The sequence below is a fragment of the Cotesia typhae genome, unplaced genomic scaffold (genome assembly GCF_013202065.1).
Source record: "Cotesia typhae breed Kobodo isofemale line unplaced genomic scaffold, CoteBio_Ctyphae contig_5, whole genome shotgun sequence".
In the NCBI taxonomy this organism is placed as follows: domain Eukaryota; kingdom Metazoa; phylum Arthropoda; class Insecta; order Hymenoptera; family Braconidae; genus Cotesia; species Cotesia typhae.
The window spans coordinates 11,733,800-11,757,778 of record NW_027423757.1 but is presented as its reverse complement, the minus strand read 5'-3'; the positions used below and the strand labels follow the sequence as shown (position 1 = coordinate 11,757,778).

Here is a 23,979-nt window from a genome sequence, read left to right as displayed (position 1 = left end):
TGAAATGATCAAATATTTGTTAAAATAATTTAGATGCCAAATCATGAAAAATATAAAAATAATCGATCTTAATAAAAGATTCATATTACAATCATTAATAGTATTTAGAGAGTCAATATTCAATACAATAAGTACCAATTGAAAAGTAATGATAATTTAGTTAAAACTTGTCGCTAATCAGAAAGCAATTACCGAAGGTGAGTGGGGACGAGTTTAACTCGATAAAATATTAACAGGCGCCGCTCGTGATGAAATTTGCCTGGGCGTTTGTTCTTTTAGTATTAACTAAAGTTGTCCTCCAGCAGGATAGTCCCTCTTACAGTGTATACGTCTAGATCTTCTCAGACTACACTAGTTGTTAGCACACCCCACGCGTTTTTATACGCAGTCACACTCCTGGGAATACACCACTAGCGGCAATCTATAAGAGATGAGATGTGAGCGAGCAAGCTGTTTTCCTAAACAAAACTGCTTTAAGCTTACTTTGTTCCTTGTATTCTTGCTTGCATATCGGTTTATGAGCAATCGATGTTCATTATTGTGTCGCAGGAGGATTCTTGGGGCCTGCTTTTTTCATTAATTATGGTTATGGTTCTTCCCCTTCCCTCGCGTTTGTTGGCGCTTGACACCGCCGGGTCTCTGGCTTATTATAAATAATTTTTAACAACTTTTTTTTATTTGAGTAAAAAAATTCTTGATCTAAGAATTTTTTGTCTTAATTCTAGACAATTAAACTCTTAAAAATAATTTTTTTGGTTCAAGAATTTTTTTTATTGATTCAAATTAATTTTTTTTTTTTTTTATACTTTAATGTCAAATGTTTGGCATTAAATTACTTTAAATAAATGATACTAAAATTGAAAGTAATTTGATGATTTTTGAAAGTTTCCTTAATTAAATAAATTCTAGAAAAATTTATTTAAAAAATTTCATCGTTAGAAGCTCTTAAAAATTATAAATGCAATTTATTAAATAATTAATTAATTAAAAAAAATCCCAAACTCCTTTTAGCTATTTTTATTTCAACAATTTCCTTCTCCAAAATAATGATTTAAAGTCATTACAGTCTATTATCTTCCATCGTGATCTTTTCTAATTTCGAGCTGAAGAAAGATCTAATCTTTTACAATAAGTATCTTTTCGAAGTCCGTTTTTAACCAAGCCCGAAATTTTCTGCATAATTAATCCCTACGAAGCAACCCTTAGTCAAAATTATAAATAATAATCCGAAGTAGCGCACCAATGAATAAATTAATGACAGATAATTAAATTTAAATAATAAATGGGATCAATAATTCGATAGATTTTAACAGCGACAATACACCGGTGAAGATTAATTTTATCGGTGTACAGAGCCATCAGGCATCATTACTTATTAACCAGCTAGCCGTGGAAATAACAATTGACTCATAACCAGATAGTAACCATGATTGTGAAGCGGGTGGTGCCGTTCCCCTGGGATTCATTGCTCGATACGTTACAGTTATGCTCACGAGAGGGTTAATCCAATCTGCGGATCCTCTCCATCTCTCTCTTATATTCAATTCCACAAACTGCGACTGGATGTTGTCCATTTGACACCCGAGCATCGACAACGATTAGATTGCATTATCGACTGTCGAAGTAATACGTCAGCGCTAAGTCACCAATAATTTATTATTGACCGAAACAATCAATCGCCGCAACACAATAACTAATATAAACAATTAATAATTGTTCTATTTGTTAATTTCAATTATTGCCAGTTAAAGATTTTCAATTATTCAATTCGCATTGAGCTTTTTTATACGCTTGCTGTATAGACTATTATGTTGTACAAGTTAACTTTAATTTGTAATCACTTCAACAGCAGGACAATGAGAAAAAAAAAATTTATTTTAGTTGGATTAAAAAGATTTGGAAAATAAAATATTTTGCAAATTATTGGAAAAAGTTTTTGGAATTTTTAATAATATTGGAATAAAAATTTGATTTTTTATTTTAGAATTTTTTAAAATCAATTTTTGAACTAATGTTAATAATTTTAAAAGATGGAAATAATTGTAATTTAATGCGCGTATTTTTGGATTTAAATAAAATTAGGAGTAATTTTTAAAATTACTTCAATATTTTGATAAATAATTAATGATAAGATCTCTTAAAGTTTAAATTTTGTTAATAATAGAAAAAAAATAATTATTGCCTCCTATTTTGATTAAAAAATAAAAAATTGAAGAGGAAAATTTTTGATTTAATTTTTTTATTAATTTAAGAGTTAGTTTAATTCTTAAAAACTATCAAACTTGCAGTCACCATGATATAAGCTCATCCTGATGTTACACTCATCAAGAGCTTTCATTTGAGTACTCACATGAATTTTTTATATATATTTTTTATATATATATATATATATATATATATATATATATATATATATATATATATATATATATATATATATATATGAAAAATTGATGTGGGTACTCAAATGAAAGGTCTCGATGAGTGTAACATCGGGATGAGCTTATATCTTTAAAAATGTCAATAGTTCACAAGATACACGGTCATTTCTTAATTATCCTTTTCGAATGCAGTCATAAAATTTTTGCTCCTGAATCAAATAAATTTTTTTATTATCATATAGAGACAGGACATATTTTCCAAATAATTACCAATAAACAAATAATTATTGCTTAACGAAGAAATTGTAGATTAAAAAAGCGCAAGCAAGATTAAATATCTCTTTTGATGAAAATAAATTCCAGTTAATACAGATGTGTATAAAATAATAGTATAAACTAGGTAAAATTATATTAGCGACGTTTGGAGTTAGCCGCGAGGGAGAAGAGCATAATTGTCAGGCGACCAATTGCCAGACCAGACTGGAGCTAATATTGGATTAGTTTTTAATTCGTTATGCCCCATACAGTAGAAGATCCTCTCCTGCAGTAGTAGTTACAGTGCCACACAATTACAATCACCGACGCTGGAAGAAATAATACAAAGAAGAAATAATAGATGGATCTTATGTGTGAGTTTGGAGCACTATATAGCGTGATATAATGGAAAGACTGATACCGTATACAGAATATAGAATATAGTGCGGTGTTATATTAGTGCGCATTCGCGGGTGTATAACAATGGGCGTTTGCGCGTATTATGCCAGAGAGGGGATCCCACTGATGTATGATCGAGGATTAATTCAAGGGGCGTATGCTATACCGGTCCGTGGTCCTGAGGGAGATACGGTGCTTTGCTCTGTCCTGCGCTTATCCACCGCGCAACAGGACACTCTTTCCTCCCTTGCTTGAATATTACTTGTACTACTGACATTATCTATATCCTACATATCCTCCACCCTTATAAGCTTAATACCGTACACACCATCAGCTACGTGATGAATTAACGAGAGTGTCATGATCGTTTGTTCGTTAATAACGGTAATTCTTGTACTTTGTACTTGATGTACTGCGCTTTACAGGATATATAACTGAACTAGTAACAAGGGGATCAAATCAATCAGGATCATACTGTAGGCATTTTTTTATCTTATTATTGTTATTTTTTTGGGAATTTGATCTTATTTGGATTAATATCAAATATTTAATTAAGTTTTTTATTTTTAATTTAAATATTGAAGTACTTTTTTTTTTTTTTTTTTTTTTTTTTTTATAGAAAAGTTAATTTTCTTTAAAAATAGACCGGATCTATTTTATTGTATCTGATTTTTGTTAAATTGAACTGTACTGTTTTAATTATTGACGTTTTTAAAAATATAAGCTCATCTCAATGTTACACTCTTCAAGAGCTTTCATTTGAGTACCCACATGCATTTTTGATATATTTTTCATATATACATATATATAATATATATAAATATATAAAATATATGAAAAATTGATGTGGGTACTCAAATAAAAGGTCTCGATGCGACATATTCAGCAATATTATTTTTATTGTTTATTTATTATAATCAGAGATTTTTTCCGTTTTATCAACGTTAAATTAATTAAATTTTCTATTTTTATATCTTATGATCTGTAATTGGTGATGATAATTATAATTACAATAGTGATTACCGACACACATGTAAATGTTAATGGATATAAATTGTCAGTTGTAATAGAATTTGAAGATCCTCATCGTACATTGCACATTATGTGTTACTATCATGAATCATGAAAGCTGGAAGGATAGGTGAGGATAAAGATAATGGATATGGATGGATTGACGTTTAAACTCGTATAGTAATTTCACCTGCAACTTTGTATCATGCAACTGCTCTTAACTTGTATGATACATTATATATTATTAGAAATAGGTTTTTTATTAATGTTCACGGAAATTGGATATTTAATCGTTTGTGTTGTATACCTTGTTATAGTAGCGGGAATTAATAATTGGTACTTTGATCTTTTTACCACGATACTGAAGATTCAGTTTTAAGGATCAAAAATTTTTTGAGCTTATAAAATGACTTTGTTTAAATATTTTAATTTTTTGAATTTAAAAAAAAATTTTTTTCATAAAATTAAGTCCAAAAAATGTCTTGAAATTGAATTTTTAATTTTGGATTTTAAATCAAGAAGAATCAAAATATATTTTTTTTTTATAAAATTTTAAAATTATAATTTTTTATGAAAAATTTTTAATTTTTAATTTAAAAAACTTTATAAGTTACTAAAAAATTTTTTAAGTAATCCAAAAAATAAAAAAAATTTTTTTTTCTTAACACAAACCTCAAAAAATGTTTTAAAATTGAATTTTTTAATTAAAATATATTTTTTTTTTGTAAAATTTTAAAATTATAATTTTTAATAGATAAAATAATTTTTTTAATTTGAATTAAACAGAAAAATTTTTGAATTAAAAAATTATTGTAAAATTAAATTAATTAAAAATTTTTCATTTTAAATCAAGCCAAATAAATTATTCAAAATTATTTTTTTATCTTGATATTTTTAAACATTTTTTATTCAACTAATTTTACTAAAATTTTAAAATCAGACTAAATAAATTATAATTTTTTAAATACTAAAAAAGTGTCTGTTATCCAAAAAAAAAAAAAAAAAAATAAAAAAATAAAAAAAATAAAAATTCAATTTGCATTAATGTATCAAATTTAAATAATTAAAAAAAAATTTTTTTCTTTATTTTTTAATCTCTAAAAAAAGTATCACCCAGTTTGTATATTTGTCCTGTTAAATCCAACGACTCGAGCGAGCTATACTTATCTAATTTCACTGTAAAGGACACTTTGCGGTCGGGTAAATTTTTTTCTTCGAGAAGAGCGCCTCTAGTTAGCCGAGGCTCGAAATGACACAATATCTAGCCGCGTAAAGTCGGAAGAATAAAAGTAAATAATCTCAATAATAACAGAAGAGACACATAGCATAACAGTACCGGAGATTCTGTTTTTTGGAAGCTATTTCCGGCAAGATTACAGGGTTAGTCTGAGCGTCAGTCTGTCGATGAAAACCCGACGGTAGTTATTTCCGAAATTTCCAAGAGTTTTAGTTATCCATTAAAATAAACCGTACAATCTCAACGAATGCGGCTCTTTTTTTTCGATTAATCCTCGAAAGGGAAACGAGTTAATTAAGCCGCCATCTGCATCTTCACCATGATCATTAAAACCATCTATTTTAACTTGACACAAAAATTAGTCTACTTCCGCTGATCGATATTTAGCTATTAAATTAAAATCGCCGGGCGATAAATTATTAAACTTTTGAATTTATTTTATTGGAGTTTATTTAATTGAGGGAGAAAAAAATAAAATCAATATTGAAAATTTTAATTATAGCGTTTAATTGTCAGTGCAATGCATCTTCTGTAATGTATTTAATTTCCGAGCGACTCAATACACGGTACTAGTACTGTGTTAAACATTTGTCTCCAAATAATTGGGCAAAGAAGGATGCCAGATCGTAGCTCCTCTGCAATTACAGGCAGTAAAGGTGCCCACATCCGGTGGAGCCGCTCAAACAGAGACCGAGTTCTAGGATTATCGGGGAGTAGGAAGAAAGTATATAATAATAATAAAAATAATTGTTACGAGCAAATAAAAACTATTAGTGGAACAAAACGTCGCTAAGCCGGATGTTATTATTTTTTAGTTTAGGAACGTTGATAAAAAATTTTAGCTAGATCAGTTTTGAACTAGATCCAATGGAATTTTTCGCACTTAACATTTATTACTCCAAAAAAATTCTTAATTAATTTTTATCAATTAGTTTGCTGACATTTAAACAATTTAAAAAATTTTTTTAAAGGTTTAAATTTAAATATTGGTGACATAAAAAAATTATTTTTGATAAAAAATTTAATTCTCTATCAAAACAATCATCAATTTTATTTTATCATTGATATTTTAGCCGAAATAATTAAGATAGAAGCACGAATTATTGACAGTGGTCTAAATATTGACACCCTGAATTATTTTCAAATATATTTAATTATCTGCAATAAGAATAACTATTTTAAAAATTTTTAATAAATTCTAATTAATTAACAAATTGAAAAATATTAAATATTAATTATTAAAAAAAAATAAAGTTAGTATCAGTTCATCAAATCATCTTACGAGCGTCTATTTTCTTAACAACTTTGGTTAAAAAAGCATTTTTTTTAAATGCCGAGTTTAAATTAATATGATATTTTTTTTTTCTTTAATTAACAATAAATGAAAAATTTATAAAATTGAGTAATCGAAATTAATTGTATGCTTTATAATATTTAAATAATGAGTGTCAATAACTAGTTTTTTTTGGAGTGTCAAAAAACATTTTTTTTTTTTTTTGGAAATTTAAAATTGAATTTTTGGGTTAAATATTGAAGATATGAAACATTCGTAGGAAATTTAATTTTCTTTTAAAAAAGTTGTTATAAATTTAGCTATATCTCTGATGGCTAAGAAAATATTTAAATAAAAAATAAAAATTCAATGATTTCAATTGAAGAGTAATTAAAAATATTTAATCATATAAATTTACACAAATTTTAAGTGTAAAATTTTTGAGTTGGTTATAAAAAAAAATGAAATAATAATAAAATAAAAATAATAATAATAAAATTAAAGAATAATAATAATAATAATAATCACAGTAGTACTTGTTATTTTGTTTTTCGCAGGTGCTACCGCGTCTTTTAGTATTTATGTTTTTAAATATATGTATGTATATATATACACGTACAGAGTAATAGACATCACATATTTCATTAATTAATAATAATATTTATAACATGTATATCTCTAGAGTACACTTAGAATAATAATTCTTAATTATGATTATAAAAAGATATGCGGCCTTATCAATTATTTATATTTATATTTATATTATTATATATCTATATATATGTTCAATAATAATTATTAAGATGATTTTTAAGGAATAAATTAACAAATTGGCTCAGTGAGGGGCTGAGAGGGTCCGTAAGGCGAAACCCACTGAGTTACGGAGTGGCCGAGGGAGGATGTCCCAGTTTGACCCTCCAGGTTAGTCACCTGAGCTCCTGAAGAGTGGCTGGGCATACCCGTAGGGTACCCGACTTTCCCTAAAGCTTCGGCTTGCAAGGAAAGCATCAATCTGTTTGCAGCTTGTCTTTCGGCTTCTCGTTCCTCGGCTGTTTGCCTTCTGTAACAAATTTTTATACATTAATAATATCAATTAAAAAAAAAAATAATGATAGTAATAACTGTAAAAAATTTTTAAATTGATTAGTAAGCCAATTATCAATGATAAAAAATTAATATTTTTATATAATAAATTTAAAAATGTCAATAATTAAGAACTGACCTATTGCTATCTTGTCAACTAATGATATTTTTGAAGATATAAGCTCATCCCGATGTTACACTCATCGAGACCTTTCATTTGAATACCCACATCAATTTTTCATATATTTTATATATTTATATATATATATATATATATATATATATATATATATATATATATATATATATATATATATATATATATATATGAAAAATATATCAAAAATGTATGTGGGTACTCAAATGAAAGTTCTTGATGAATATAATATAAGGATGAGCTTATATTTTAAAAAATGTCAATATTTAAGAAAGTACAGAGCAATTTAATAAAAATTAAAAATTGATATTGCGTCTAAAATACGTAAAATACAATAAAATTCAATTTTTCATAAAAAATAATTTTTTTATATCTTCAATATTTAATCTGTAATTTAAATTTAAAAAAAAAAAAATCAATTATGTAAGTGATAATATAAATAAGATTGGATTCCCAAAAGTATTATAAAAATAATAATAAGAATTGTTTTTATCAAACAATAACGTAATAAAAATTTGATTACTTCTCACGTTGTAATTAAACGGGTGTAAAAAACATAGTATTGAAGTAATAAAATATAATGTAGATGTAACTGTCTAATGCAGGTGGCAATGAAGTTAATTATAAGATAGTATCTAAATGTCATTATTGTAAAAGGAAAAACAGATTTTTTGTGGGATTATTTAATATGGAGATAATTACGTAAATATACGTTACTACAATGTTGTCAGTGAAAATAACAGTGGGGGCTGGATAAAAAAATTAAAGTTAACAGGAACAAATATTCAGTTTTCTCGGGCTTTTTGTCCGGCGTTCGAGTAATTAGATTCTATCTACGGCGATCTACGATCCTTTAAACTAATTTTCTCGTTTTCCGAGACTAATCATTATATAAACTGGTTCTTTTTCGTGTCATTAATATAAATATCATCGGATTATTATATTGTTTATTATGTTATTTATTACTTTTACTATACTGGATCTTTTTTTTTTATACTATTCCGAACTTGAAACTCGGATGCAAGTTCTATACTATGTACTGTAATTACATTTATACTTTGTAACGTTTATCCTTTTTGGGTTACCACTCGGTCTTTGCATGCTTTTAATAATATCAATAATTTAACTCTTATTCTCACTAATGAGTCATAAATATTTATTAGAATCAATAACGTAATTTATTTTCCAGCGCAAAAAGTTGGAATGTTGCAGTATAAAAAATTTTATTCCAGTAGCTGTAAAACAATAATTTTGACATTAAATCAATGCTCCAATTTTTTACCAATAATAATAACAATAATAAGAACACTGAAAAAAAAAAAAAAAAAAATTGATTTAAGAGAAAAATTTTAATAATATAGATTGACTAAAATTTTAGAAGAAAAAATTTTTATCGAAAGAAGAAATAAAAAATTATTATTCTTCGCATTTAATTAATTTTTTTAATCAAATGATAATTAAAAATATTAAGAATTTTTTACTGGGACAATTTCCTTTTAAAATATTAAATTTTTGATAAATTAAATATAAAAAAAAAAAAATTTTTTTTTTTCTTAAAATTTAATTTTAATAATTTGAAATCTAAAAAAATTCCTCAACAATATTTTTTTAAATTAGTGAAATGATTTCGTCAAATAAATATAATGATGTGTTTAACTAAAAACTTCCTGTACCTACTCTACGAATCAATTGATTAATTACATATAAGTAATCAGCAATAAAAGGGAAGCAAAAAATCTTTAACTAGCCGAAATGAAGACACAAAAATCTTATGTAAAAAAAATTTAGAAAGTTATATACAATATATAATATAAAATAAATGTATCGTGAGAAAAGCGGAGTTGAAATGGATTTTTTTAATCTCCGAAACTAAACTCCGAAGTTAAGAAGATCGTGCGAGTAAACTTCTACTTCGAATTAGTTTAAATTAATGTCTATAATCAGGGTGTGTTTTAAAATCGTACTTTGCTGGCTCAGGTCATGTTAGTTGCTCAAAGGACAGTTATAAAAACAACTAATCGGTAAATCGCTACGCAAAGAGTTCAGTGTGTGCGCCGGCGCTCGCTATACCTTACACCAACCTTACCAAGAGACATCTTCCTGTAATTTAACTTAGTTCTACACTCTCCGCTTGTTTTTTACGATCATCGCGTGTCCCGGCTATTTTTTTATTTTCTAATTTTTGCGGTTTACAGAAACATATACATCTGTATTTATATATATATATATATATATATATATATATATATATATATATATATATATATATATATGTATACGGAGCGACGATTATCGCGTCGAAACAAAATTGAAACCAATGTACGCGTTAACGCCAATTCCCGTCTTTCTTAGAAAATTTTAACTTCGTCTCTCTGCAACTAAACCTTTAATATTATAGACTACATTTATTGCGCAAAAGAAGTATACAGCCAAATAATTCTTTTTTATTTTTGAGATCCTACTTATTTTTGTTCCAGATTTTCTACTACCAATTTGTTCTAATTATTTAATAGACAATTACTTATTCTTTACAATTATTATCCTGGAGATGAAATTATTTTTATTTATATTTATCAAATATTATTTTAGCTAAGAAAATTGGCAATATTTTCAAGCGTTACATAGATTAATATCCCACTTAGTATTTTATTAATTAATAATTAATTATTAACATATTTTTTGACCAATAATTATTGATCTAAAAGTATATAAAATTATATAAAACCCAAAATTAAATTTTTTTTAATTAGCTAGATTAAAAATAAAAAATTTTATTTATTTTAATTATTTTTAATACTACCTAAAAAAAGTCTAACTTAATTTAACCAAAAAAAAAAAAAAAAAAAAATCAAAAAAGTCTTGAGCTAAATAAAATTTTTCTCAAAGCTAGAAAATTGTTTTTCTGCTCAATAAATTTTTTCATAAAAAAAAAAAAAAAAAAAAAAAATTCTTTATTGGAAATTTTTTTTAACTAAAAATAAAAATTGCTATATATTTTTGAATGTTTGATATATTAATAATAATCGATAAAGATACTCAGTGATAATAGCAGAGTAGGAAAAGGAAAGTTTGTTCAGTGGGTTGTACGAAAGGAGCGACGGCAACTGTATGCATAGGAGCGTAGTGATAAATAACGAGATGACCGTAGGCACGGACGAGATAACTTGGTCTCAATAATTCAGATACCTAACAGCTTGGCCCGGTCCCGTACATTATGTAGTCTCTGGTATCTCCCCGATCCCCTGTCGCAGTTCCACTCCCTCGTGGCTCTCCCTTCGCATCTCCATCTCCCTCAGCCTCCCCCGCTCTTATATTCACTGTTGAGACTTTGCGGGTAAGCCCAAGCTCCGCGGGTCTATCGCGAATAACCTACGCCAGCTCTTCTTAGCTTTTAAACTGTCAAACATTTACCGTTCAAACTTTCTCAACATTTGAATCACTTCGAACTCTATTTTATTTTTTTTGTCCTCTATTTATTTTTTATGAATTTTTTTTTAAATTTACAATCATCGGAATAATTGTTGTTGTAATTTTATTGGGAATTAATTTTATAAAAATATTTTAATAAGAGCAAAAAAAAATTGTTTTGATTTTTTTTGTTAATTTTCTTATTTAAAATAATTATTTTTGTCTGTACTTTCTTAAATATTGACATTTTTTAAGGTATAAGCTCATCCTGATGTTACACTCATCAAGTGCTTTCATTTGAGTACCCACATGCATTTTCATATATTTTTTATATATACATATATACATATATCATATATAAATATATGAAAAATTGATGTGGGTACTCAAATAAAAAGTCTCGATGAATGTAATGTCGGGATGAGCTTAGATCTTTAAAAATGTCAATAGTTCACAAGATACAAAGTCATTTTTTAATTAATATCAAACAACTATTAATAAAAATTAAAAAATGTTTATTAAAAATTAAAACTAAATAAATTAATAAATTGTATTTGAAAAAAATTTAATTTTCATTATCAATTACGAGCTAATAAATTTTTTCAATAGAGTGCTTATTATAATTCAACTATAAAAAAATTTTCCATCAATAGTATAATTAAATTAAGAATAAAAATTTAATTTTGACTTCAAAAAAAAAAATTTATCATAAATTCTTTAAAAGTATAGAAAATATTCTTAGTGAATCATTTAAATTTCCGACGTAATATATTTTAATGTAAAAAAATGAATCATTTTTCTTTCCAAGGTAATCAAAAAACATAAAATAAAAACAAGACTATTAAAATTTGATCCATTAAAAAAAAAAAAAAAAAAAAAAAAAAATTGATCCAACAATTTATCTAAGATTTGAAAAAGCATTTAAAGGCAATTAGTGAATATGAAACGAAATGAACAATTATCGAGGTGTATTTATTAGGAGTAGACATGTGTTACCACGGAGTCGACGCCACCATATAAAAAGATATGAGACAGTATTGGTATTAGATAAAATTAAGTATGTGTACCGTAAAAGAGGCGATTGTTGGTGGTCTGTTGAAAACGCTTTTAAATTTAGTATTTAAGAGTGTACCACTAATATATCTTCGGCAAAGTATTATATCGAGTATCGGAAGCTAAATTTGGCCGTCTCATCAGGTGGACACGCCCCTTGATACGCCGGGTATACAGATGATACAAGAGACTTTACTTTTTATCTAAATTACGTGTTTTTCTTCAGGCTTATCTTCAAAAGAAGCTCGTGGATATTTTTTTTCTCAAATACTTATACTTATACTTGTGTATTTAAATAACTACGACCAATCGACCTACACTAACGACACTTATTTCTAAAAACTGGTTTTTTTTACCTTCAAAATATATTACCAAACAAATTTTCATAATATTTACATTTGCTTGTCCGTCGCGTTCATCAAATTCAAAGTATGTCTACTTAAATTAATGGAAAAACAATTTATTTGAATTGATAATGATTATAAGTAGTCAATTTTGAGATTTACGAATTATTAATAAAAAATAAATTTAGTTAAAAGATTTATAGTTAAATTTTGAAGGTAATATTGCTATTTTAGAACAAATTAACAATTATTTAATGGACAAATTTATAAAACAAAAAAATTATTGATTATTTCTCTTAAAAATTGATTAACAAAAAAAAAAATATTTTAAATTCTCGTAATAAATTGAATATTGCTGAAAGGCATATAAAACCTTGTAAAGGGTCAAAATCAGGTCAAGACCTTTCCAATGATACTTAATTTTACTTAAAAAACCCATTTTATCATATAAATACCCTTGAGACAAAATTTTCTTCATTATATTGATGATAATTTATATTTAAAAAATTTTATTATAATTTTTTTTTGTTTTAAATTAAAATTCCCGGTTAAAAATTGAAGATATGAAAAAATAATAAGAATACTAATTAATTAAATTTCTTAGAAAAAAAAATCCTCATCAATTTTATTGTATCTTGCGTCTTTAAGCCACAATATTAATTAATTTTTAACAATAATTTATTAAAAAAATTTAATATCAATTATTCGAGTTTTTTTATTTGAAAATTAAATTACGGGTTAAATATTGAAGATAAAAAAATTATTTTTATCAATTTTTTTGTGTCTTGTGTCTTTTAGACACAATATGAATTTTTTTATAATTTTTTTATAGCAATTAAATTATTAAAAAAAAAAAAAAAAAAATTAATTAAAAAGTTTCACATGTGAAAATTAATAAAAATAAAAAGTGAAAATTTTTAATTAAATTCTTTGATTGTAATTAATTTTAAAAAAAAATTTTTTATATTGAAAGTTGACCGCTAACTTTAGTATCATTTTTTTTTATCATTGATAAGCGGCTTAATTATCAATTATTATTATTGTCGTTGTTTTAAGAAAATAATATGCCATAAAATTGTCAACTCCGTAATATAAAACACAAAATAAAGAGAGTAATTAGCTGATTACCTCCACTTAGTCCTCCTATTTTGAAACCACGTCTTCACCTGAGCGTCCGTCATTTTAAGTGACTTTGCGAGGGCCGCGCGTTCCGCAGAAGCTAAATACTTTTGCTTGTGAAAACGTTTCTCCAGCTCGGCAATCTGTAGCCTCGTGAAACTTGTCCTCGGTTTCTTTCTTTTCGGTGGCGTTCGATTTTGATAAGGATGACCAATTCGCCTCGGAAAAGTTCCCGCCACTGAAATTTAAATAAATTATTTAACATATTATTATTTTTATAAAAGTAAAATAATTATGATGAGGTATTTTAATTTTCAAGAGAAACATGTGCAGCATTATTTTAAACTTTAAATAGTTAATTTAAAATCTACTGTTTACTGTTACATTGTAATATGCAATATGTCCGTTTATGTAAATATAGAAACAAGTCACACGCTCGTAATAATACCAATAATTACTTTATAATAATTATTTTTTATTTATTCTTTCATTTATGACTAAACAAAGAAATTATTAACAAATTGATTTAATTTGTTTGTCTTGTATTTTATGAAGTTACGGAAAAAGGTGTCAAGATCAAAAATTAATTAAATTTTTTTTTCTAAATAATTATAAAAGTCATAAATAATTTTTTTTTTTTTTTTTTTTTTTTTTTATTAAATTAGTTTATCAATTTTTCTTCTTTAGAAAAAATTTCAATAAAATGATTTTATATTTTTTTGTATTAAAAATTATCTGAAAAATATTTTTAAATAATTAGAGCAAGCAGAAAAAATTTTACTGTTAAAAAAAACCAAAAAATTCTAAATAAAAATAACAAATAAATTTTCTTCATCGCTCAAAAAATCAATTTTGCAAATTAAAGAGTGAAGACTCGAGAATAATTGCGAAGTAAATAAAATTACATAGGTATAAAACAGTTGATTGCATCGATGTATTAAAAAAGTATCTCACAAATAATAACAGTGTTATTATTTAAAAAATCTAAAAATTGCAGTTATGAAAATAAGCCACTATTGATGATGTACGTTTAAGTTGATGGTGTTCACATTTATAATTATTTTTAAAGAAAACACAGTTATATTCTTCATATATATTATATATTATAATGATAATAATAATGACGAGTGTGTAAATTGCAGCAGCAAGATGTTTGACGAGTTTTGCGTATTATTATTTAACCTCGAAGATTTATTCCATGTTGTTGTCTTCATCTATCTTTATTTTGAATGGCTCTTTCTTCTCCCATTTTCATTTGCGGCTGAAATCACAATTTCCAACGTGTTGAGATAGTGGTGGTGAATCAAATCCTACAATATACAATACATACACACAATATACTGAAGCTAAGGCAATAACTATCATCTTATATTAACCCTTTTACATTTAACCGTTCCTTTACTTTGCAGAGTAAAGTTTAAGCCCAACTAAATAACTGAACATCGCCAACAAACTTTTTCTTCATCCGCGGTTAGCTCTTTTGAGCAAAAACCGTCACTTTTCACTCCATCATCCTTTATTATTACAGAACGATAATCGCGTACTTGCCCATTGCTTTCATTATTGTATTATCACATTTACTTTTCCATTGTGCAACTCCATAAAAACAAGATCTTTTGTTCAAGTTCAAAAGTACAAACAATTTACTTTGCAAGTTATTTCTTCTTTAACAATTGCGAAAATTACCCTTTTTGTTAATTCTAAAGGGCTTATTTTGAATTTATATTATATTTCTACACAAATACAATAAAATTTACCAACAAAACGTAATTTGATTAATCGCAGACTGTTATGAGATTATAGCATGACCACTGACACTTAAGCAATCCAAATTCGTGATATAATGGCCTTATGCACACAAAACAGGAACCATTACGTGTATTAGTATGTCCGCGTCATGCGAGACACGATATTTTGCCGCCTATCTTTCATTGTTGATCTTTACACAATTTCAGTACTAACCGTTTTTTTTTTGCGTCCGCCTAAGTTAACAGTGAATAATAATAATAATAATAATAATAATAATAATAATAATAATAATAATTCACTGTATTTTCATTTTCAGTGATTACACTCTTCAAATATTTTTAATTAAATTTAATCATAAGCCGTTTTCTGCAAGAATTGTATTGCAATAGTCATTTTTTTGAGTAAAAAACATCACTTTGAAGAAAAGAAATCTCCCTTACCACTCGGAGTCTAAATTACTTCTCATAGAACCCCACCAGATGGCGTTAACAGATTTTTCTGACTTATGAGTGTTGCTCATCATTACTTTAGTATCAAAACATTACTTCTTAATGGAACTGAGGTTAAATAGAGTAATTTTAGTTCCAACAATGTTACTTCATAATGATCGGGTAAATAAGAAATGAGAAATGATCTAGTTCTCATGCGGGAGTCTGACAATCGAAAAATCTATGTCACTAACGTTAATCCAATAGCATAAATAACTAATTTTTTTCTCATTCTTCTTATCACATTTCTCTCGGTAAATGTTACTCGACTCGACTGGTGTTGCATCACCCGTATCCTGACAAATATGTCATAAACTCAAACTCCGGTGAGTATATTCCTCTTCAGATATTCCCCGACAAAAACTATATAATATTAGATTACACCGACAGATAAATGGAGCAATTCTGCCAGTGGAATTGAATTTTAAATAAATGCAATCTGCAATATATTTACAATCCACATAAGTAGTGCAAATATACTTATGGAAGAAATATCCCGGGTTTTTCCGTTGAAAAACAAGATGACCAGACGCTGCAAAATGGCCGGCCCACAGAATGTACCATTATTTGTATACATACTGTGGATTTATATTAAAATTGTGAGTAATATTACAAAATACATAATACTCTCTCTTTCTTAAAGATTTTCTTCTTGATCATAAGTCATAATTCATAAAATAACAACATACAACATTTACATTACATTAAATTTCGAATCCTTGAACGAAATGACTTTCAGTAATAGAAAAATGAAGTACTGCACTTATTAACCATCAACCATTATGAATTATGATTACTATTGTTATTATTATGGTTGAAAATGGTTTAACAGCATCACATGTTACATTCATGATAATAACGCGGATTAAACCGCGATCCAGATCCGCGGAATTCTCGTGACCCAGTGAGCTTGAGACATAACCTTTGTCGGTGGTGGCGGTGAGCTGAATCCTTACCTGCAATTGAACAAAGTGAGTCAGGTCGGCAGATTTGAATTACGCAATCCCTGTTAATCTGTAGACTAGTAGCTGCTGCGACAGGGCCCAAGCGAAAGTCATTATTTCTTGGCTCACGTTCAGCTGACGGTAATGGAGATTGTGGCCTTCAAAGTAAATTGTTTTTTTTTTTTTTTTTTATATTAAGAGTTAACTTGAGGATCCATTGGCACAGTATTATATCGTAAACTTCATAACTTATATTTTTCTCCTTTTGTACCACTGGCACACTATTTTTATTTCTTTATATTATTTATCTTTATTAACTTCGGTTGCGCATATCCAATAACAGCCGCAATGATAACTTGATAAAATATTGCCACTTTATTTTTCAGTCACTTTTACTCTTCTGTTACAGACTGACAAATCATTCTAATTTTGTCCAATTCTATTCATTATTATCATTATTATTTTATAATATTATTTTTGGAAATCCAATTTAAATTATTTCATTGATTTTTTTTTTTTTAATTTAAATTTCAGGGCAACTATTGAAGGTTTAAAAAAAAAAAAGTAACAGTACTTTAGACACAATATTAATTTTTTATCATTGATTAATTATTTTGCGCGCTATTATTAATATTAAATCCAATTTTTTCAACCAACACAACAAATAGGTAATTTCTAAAGGCTCCATAAAGCACAAATTGAATTTTTATCCTATCTGGATCGTAAGACATATGCATGAGCTACAATTACTATTGCTGTATGCAATACATAATACGCTCAGTGGGTATTTTTCTGTCTTTATTGATTCTGCGAAAAAAATTATAAAAAAGGTCTAATTTACTGTACTTTGTAGCATGGAGATGTATGGAGTTTGCACGAGGCAAGTACACACTGTGTATTTTGTTAAATTGCATTTGTATTTTACTTGTTAAGCGCATAGTTTGCTACGAAGAAAAAGGTGAGTCAATGCGCACGCTTCGCTGAATGCGAATTGCATACCAAGACCACGGTGTTACTTTATGTTATATTCTAGATTATACAGACAATATAATTCAACTGTTAACCATAGAGTTAACATTAACTTCAACAAGTAATATCAACATGTTATTCACGCCCAATACGCCTCAGGTAAGCGATTATAATGTTCTAAAGGTATTGAAAAAACAGAACATTGCAAATGGCTAACCGATGGGAACTTTGCGTATTAATCACTAAACAGGATGTTGCGATGTTTTACGGGCACTTGACTTGTATTTTTGCGGAAAAACGATATTGTCAAGAGACGAGTTAATAATTACTGCAATTACAAACAACAAAGGCACTTAATTAGTATTTATTAGAATTGGTTCATGTTTCTTCGTAAAAGAGTTTTATTTTTCAAAGATTTTATGGTTTGGAAGGTAATTATTTTTTTCCCCGAGTCAAAGTTCCTGATAGAAGCCGTAGAATAGCCGGTGGAACATTTGGAACAGCTCTCGCGCATGCGCAGAAGCTTTTTCGCATTTTTAGCTGTATTTCGAGGTAGAAGTTTTTCTAAATCATCATCCACGATCTTTGGAGGCTTTTTACACCAGAAAATTGACACCGAAGCGCAATAGCGCTTTCCAGGCCACATTTATTGACTATTGATCGCGGTTCCATATCCGTAGGAGAAGAAACTCGGCAGAAAGACTTGAGCTAAATTAGCAGTGACGTTTGCCCGCAGATCCCGGTGCAAATCCCGCGATTTCTCGAGGGATTGGAAAAATCGCAAATAATATGTAGACAGAGCAGATCCCGTAGGGGTAAGTATAGACCGAATTGGTTTCATTTAATGCCGAATCGTAAAAAAACCGAGTGGCAATACTTTTACGGGGTCATTGGTTACCTCCCCGGGGACATTTTCGGCGTCAAGTGATTTCTCGTATATTTACAGTAAAAAAGTTCGATCTGCATGTACATTCCCCGTTTTATTGGATGGTATGAACATAAAACCGATATAACTCCTCTCGGTTTATTTATTTTTATTTTATTTAGATTTTCGGTTGGAGCCGACCGATTTATGGATATGTATCAATATTTTAACATATCACCGAATTTATGCAATGGATAATTCTGCCAACGAACTCTTACTCGGCTGATGAACTGCACCAAAATTAAACTCACTTCGATTAATAATGTACCTGTCTTTCTTGCATCGTTCGCGTTTATTTTCGCCCTTTATATACTTTACATGCTACGATAATGATAATGATAGTTATCTATGACGTAGGTCTGTACTTTTACGTGAATTGTACGTGTATGTTAGCATTGTATAACTTATGTGGATATGAGAAGAGCTAATTCCCCGAAAGTGATGATAGATGCGCGCGCACTTTCACTGTTGCCAACTTCTCGTAATATAATATAACTGAAATCAAAAACTGAGGACGCTAATGTCATCAGTCAACACCCGCCTCATTGCTGCCCAGAATTATAATCACACTGAAATTGATTACACCCCATCCCATCGAAACTTCGCTCGTCAGCAACCACCCGAATAATATAGGACATAGGTATTATATAGTTTCAGTCGCACTCGCGAATTTAGTTGATGTTGATGACAAAATAACCCGATTAACCATCGGCAATTATGCTCTCTCTGCCAATATATTACACACCTAACTTCTGAATAGTTTATTTACAGCTGCTGTTTCACACGCGCTCAATAAACTATTTATCGCGTAATAATTTTGTTTACAGACAATTTTATTGGGATTTTTAGTTTTTTATGTCATACTCGATTTTTTTTTTTTATTTAAAATTGAACTTTTTGAGGTGTGTAAAATTTTTTTCACATTTATCAAATCAAAAGTTTTACTTTTATGACAAAATTGTAAAAAATCCCAGTTTCTAACATTTAATTTAAGTTAAAAAAAAAAAAATTAATTGAAATAATTTTTAAAATTTTGCATTGAAATTTTGATGCACCACTTAAATAAATTAATGACAAAAGTATCTAATCAAAAGCCGTAACCAAATAGGTTTATTAGGCACGAATAAAAAAGTCCTTCGATCTAAAAATTCTTTCTCTATCAGTATCGTCTAATTAAACGTTAAAAAAAAAAAAACAGCAAAACTGATTAGAGGAATAAAAACTGAGAGCCAAGAGAGATTTGATCGATAAAATCCAACGGACTATACATGAGATAAATGATTAGTTTGTAGTAGCAACTATATAATTAAAGTTCCCGGGTGTGCGACTACCGTAATACACCGAACACACTACACGCACACATCTCACAAACTGGATATAATACTTTCAACATCAAGAGCCGGCACAGGCACAATAAAGGCGTCTTATTTAAAGACTCATTCCGTTTATGTTTATATATTATGATTAATATAACATGAAATGAAAAATATGCAGTGCGTTTACGCAGTGAATTTCACACGCGCAGTTTTCCTTAGCACATTAAATTATTCATTTTCTTCATATGGTCTTCGGAGGATAATAACAATATAACGCGGAGAATTGCACGCAGAAATCGACACTTGGTGAGTATGCATTAAATGCATTAAACAATTTCTCAAATCGGGGCTGTAAATTCAAACCACTGTTATTGTGATTATCTTTTTTTACGTGTTTGGTTCTGTTTTAGGATCGGGCTTATTTAGAGTTAGTTGTTCGATGATTCTTGTGGATGAAGAAAGGAAGAAGAAACAGAAAGAGAAACACTAAGGTAAAAGGGAATAACTAAAAGACACATACAATTAAATTTAACAGGAGTATTTACGAATGGGAATGAGAATACTCATGAGAAAAATAAGAATGAGGTTTTGCATTTAGTTTTTAGTCGGCATCCATCAGGCATTTCATCTTTTCATCTTGGTATTGGTATTATGTAGAGAGAGCAGTTGCAGTATGGATGATTCTCTGCTTATACTTTTTTCTGATGTTTCAGGTTTTGGTCACGCGATGCCTTTTTGTTTTATTATTATTATTATTATTATTATTATTATTATTATTATTATTATTTTTTTTTTTTTTTTTTTTTTTTAAACTTCCCGGTACCCGGTTATCCCCGGCCGGAGGCATCTGCCGTGCCACACAAATATATATATATATATATATATTACATGGATCTTTTTATGCACATACACACATCTACATATGTGCAAACTAAACCTTTATTTTAGTTTTGCTTTGTTTTTGTTCGTCTTATTCGTATATTTGTTATCGGACCTGTTTGTATACATATGCATGTTCAAATTTTAGATTACCTGCTGGAGAAATATTTATTTTTTGTTTCGTTAAATATTTCTTATGAAATGCTAACGCACTTTGTTGCATTTCGAAGAGTAATTACGCTCAGGGGTTACGACACCTTGAAATTTTGAGAAAATTGTTTTTCTTTTGAGAAAAAAACAATTCTTGACTAAATTTCGGTAAATTTTACAGAGGACAATTTAATTTCTTCATAATTTTTGGCAGAAAGTAGGTTTTTCAAATATCAATTGAAAAATATATTGATGAAAAGAATAATCATCAAATTATTTCTTTGTAGCATTTTGTGATGATATTTTAATTTCATTTATTAAACTTTAGATCATATACTTAATTTAAACCTTCTTAAAATTTTTTGAAAATATCAAATTGTTCTTTTTTGAAGGAAAAAACAAACTTTTGATCAATATTTGTGGTAACTAGCTAATTAATTGAAATTTTACCAAAAAGAAAAGGAATTGAATTTTTTATGATAAAATATTGAAAAATTTTAACAAAATTTAGATTAATAAATTCACATTGAAAAAAAAATAAATTCTTGACTGGAGGATAAATTTTCTTGGCTCAAAAAAATATTAAGAGAAGATTGAAAATTTCTTGGATAAAGTCAAAGTTTTTTGAGTCAAGAAAATTTCTTCTTGCTCCAAAATAATTTTTGCCTTCCTTAAAATTTTTTCGGTGCAAGAAAATTTTTTTTCTGTGCAAAGTTAACTTGAATAAGCTTTTTAAAAATTGATTTAAAATAAAATTGCATTTTATGCTTTAAGAGTTATGACACTTTTTTAAAAAATATTTTTAAAAAATTAAATTGATTTAAAAATGTTCAAAAAACCTTACTAAATTATCAATTATTTTAATAAAATCCAAATGAGCTTCAATTTCAAGTAAGAATTTTCAAACCAAGACTGTTTTTTTTTTCAACGTGGTAAAACTAGTGAATTTTTTTTATTTATACAAACCATAAAAGATATCTTCTAATTTTTACTAATAAAAAAAAAGAAGTTTTACCTGCCAGCCGGTCCTTAAGATGAGAATGAGCTTGAAGAGGATGAGCAGCAAGATTTGCGAGGATATTAGCCCTATGCAACCCCGCGGCGGCGGCGGCTTGCTGCTGACTATGCTGAAGAGCCTGAAGACTCCAGGGCGGAATGAGCGACTGGGACGGAAGAACAGACGAGTGCGGACCAGAGGGTCCAGGAGGTCTATGCGCTGGGACCCTTATCACACTTCCGCCAGTGTAGATAAGCCCAGAGCCCCCGGGAAAGAGTCTGAGCGGCGTCAAGAGATCAGCAGGATAAACCGAAGACCCGGCGTGCATCTCGGGCGTGCTTCCAGTGTCATCGTCGTCCTTCTCGGACATCTTCTCCTCGAGGTCTCCGCCCCAGAGCCTTTTGACGTCCTCGAGGTTCCCGTTGTTCCTGTTGCCGTCGTCCCAGACCCAGCGCCTCTCCTTGTCGCTCTCCGGGTCCGAGCCAGGACTCTTCCCACTGATCTCCCTTCCGTTGCTCTCTCCCAGAAGACGACTTATACTGAACGGGTGGTTCCTCGAAGACGACTCCCCGACCAGGGTCTTTGTGTTCCCTGGCGAGGGCGGCGACGTCGAACATTCCGACGGGGCGTCATTGATATGCCTGTCGTCGCTAGTCTCGTAGTTTCTCGGGCTGCAACTCCTCGAGTCCAGCTCGTCGACGTTTATTTCTTCGGAGGGGTCGATGTCCGTGTCCCCGTGGTCGGACATTTTCTTTAGTTTCACTTACAGTTAATATTTTATCACTCTTTTACATAATACTCTTACAGATTGTTAACATATTGCACATTTACACCAAAGTATTCGTTTAAATATTTAAATAATTCTACTTTTGCGGGACTTGAGATCTCAAAGCCAGTATAATTCTTGCATAATTGTTTTTTTCAAATTACCGAGCACAATCATTGGCAATTTTTAGATTTTTACACCGCCGGTTATCTTCTTCGGTTTCTCGCCTCAACATTTTATGGGTTGTAAACTTTCACGAAGCGTCGTTTAAGAAGTATATGTTCTTCCATTTCTTCCTTGTTGGATGAAATTTTTACCCAAAAATTAGTTTATTCTTTTGATAAATTATTAATTTATTTTCAAAATTTTTAATCACTTTACTTACAAAAAAGAAGTACACATAATTAATGTATATCTTCGACAATTTAAATTCTTCAAAATTTTAAAATTACTTAAAGAAAAAATGTTCATAAATCCACATTAATAAATCAACAGTTGATAATTTTCAATACTTCAATAATTAATATTGAATCTAAAGTCCAAATCAATTCAATAATTCTTCAAGTTTTATAAATGACCACTAAAATATCCACAACAGTCACTGCAGTCCATTAAAAGTCGGTATAATTAACATCAAGTTAACGCTCAATCAAGAATGATAAGAATTGCTGTTAATTACAATCACTTTGATAACAAGATAATACACTTGTATAATCAGATGTTATATATATTTATTGTTTAGCAATTAATCACCTCACTACCCGAACAAACTTGTTGCGTGAACGGCTCCGAGCAAGAAGAAGAAGAAGAATAATCACAAGAAGAGGAAGCGCAAAAAGAGGAAGAAGAAGAGGAAGAAGAAGAAGAAGAAGAAGAAGAAGAAGAAGAAGAAGAAGAAGAAGAAGAAGAAGAATACTATACTAACAACAAAAAAACAAATCACGGAGAAATCGTTAGTGAACCGGTATGCTCGGAAAGTCGTGGTGGAGTGAAGACCCTCGACAGTCTGACAGCTTCGGAAGAACTCAGGTGATACCAGGTGGTTATCCCTTCTAGCCCGGTTCCATTCCTCGTAA

General features: G+C 28.7%; 1 protein-coding gene across 2 annotated transcripts; it reads right to left on the bottom strand.

Annotated features, from left to right (window-relative positions):
* Window positions 1-6,941: 6,941 nt before the first annotated feature.
* On the bottom strand, window positions 6,942-23,169 carry C15 (homeobox protein C15). 2 transcript variants are annotated; one of them, XM_074248885.1, is made up of 3 exons: window positions 22,156-23,169; window positions 13,730-13,958; window positions 6,942-7,616 (listed from the first exon to the last, which is right to left on the bottom strand). In XM_074248885.1, the coding sequence occupies exons 1-3, from the start codon at window positions 22,883-22,885 to the stop codon at window positions 7,379-7,381; spliced, it is 1,197 nt and encodes a 398-aa protein (XP_074104986.1). In that variant the 5' UTR covers window positions 22,886-23,169; the 3' UTR covers window positions 6,942-7,378. The 2 variants fall into 2 exon arrangements, with proteins under 2 accessions (XP_074104986.1, XP_074104987.1); XM_074248886.1 differs by having other exon boundaries at window positions 6,942-7,613.
* Between the last annotated feature and the right edge of the window lie 810 nt (window positions 23,170-23,979).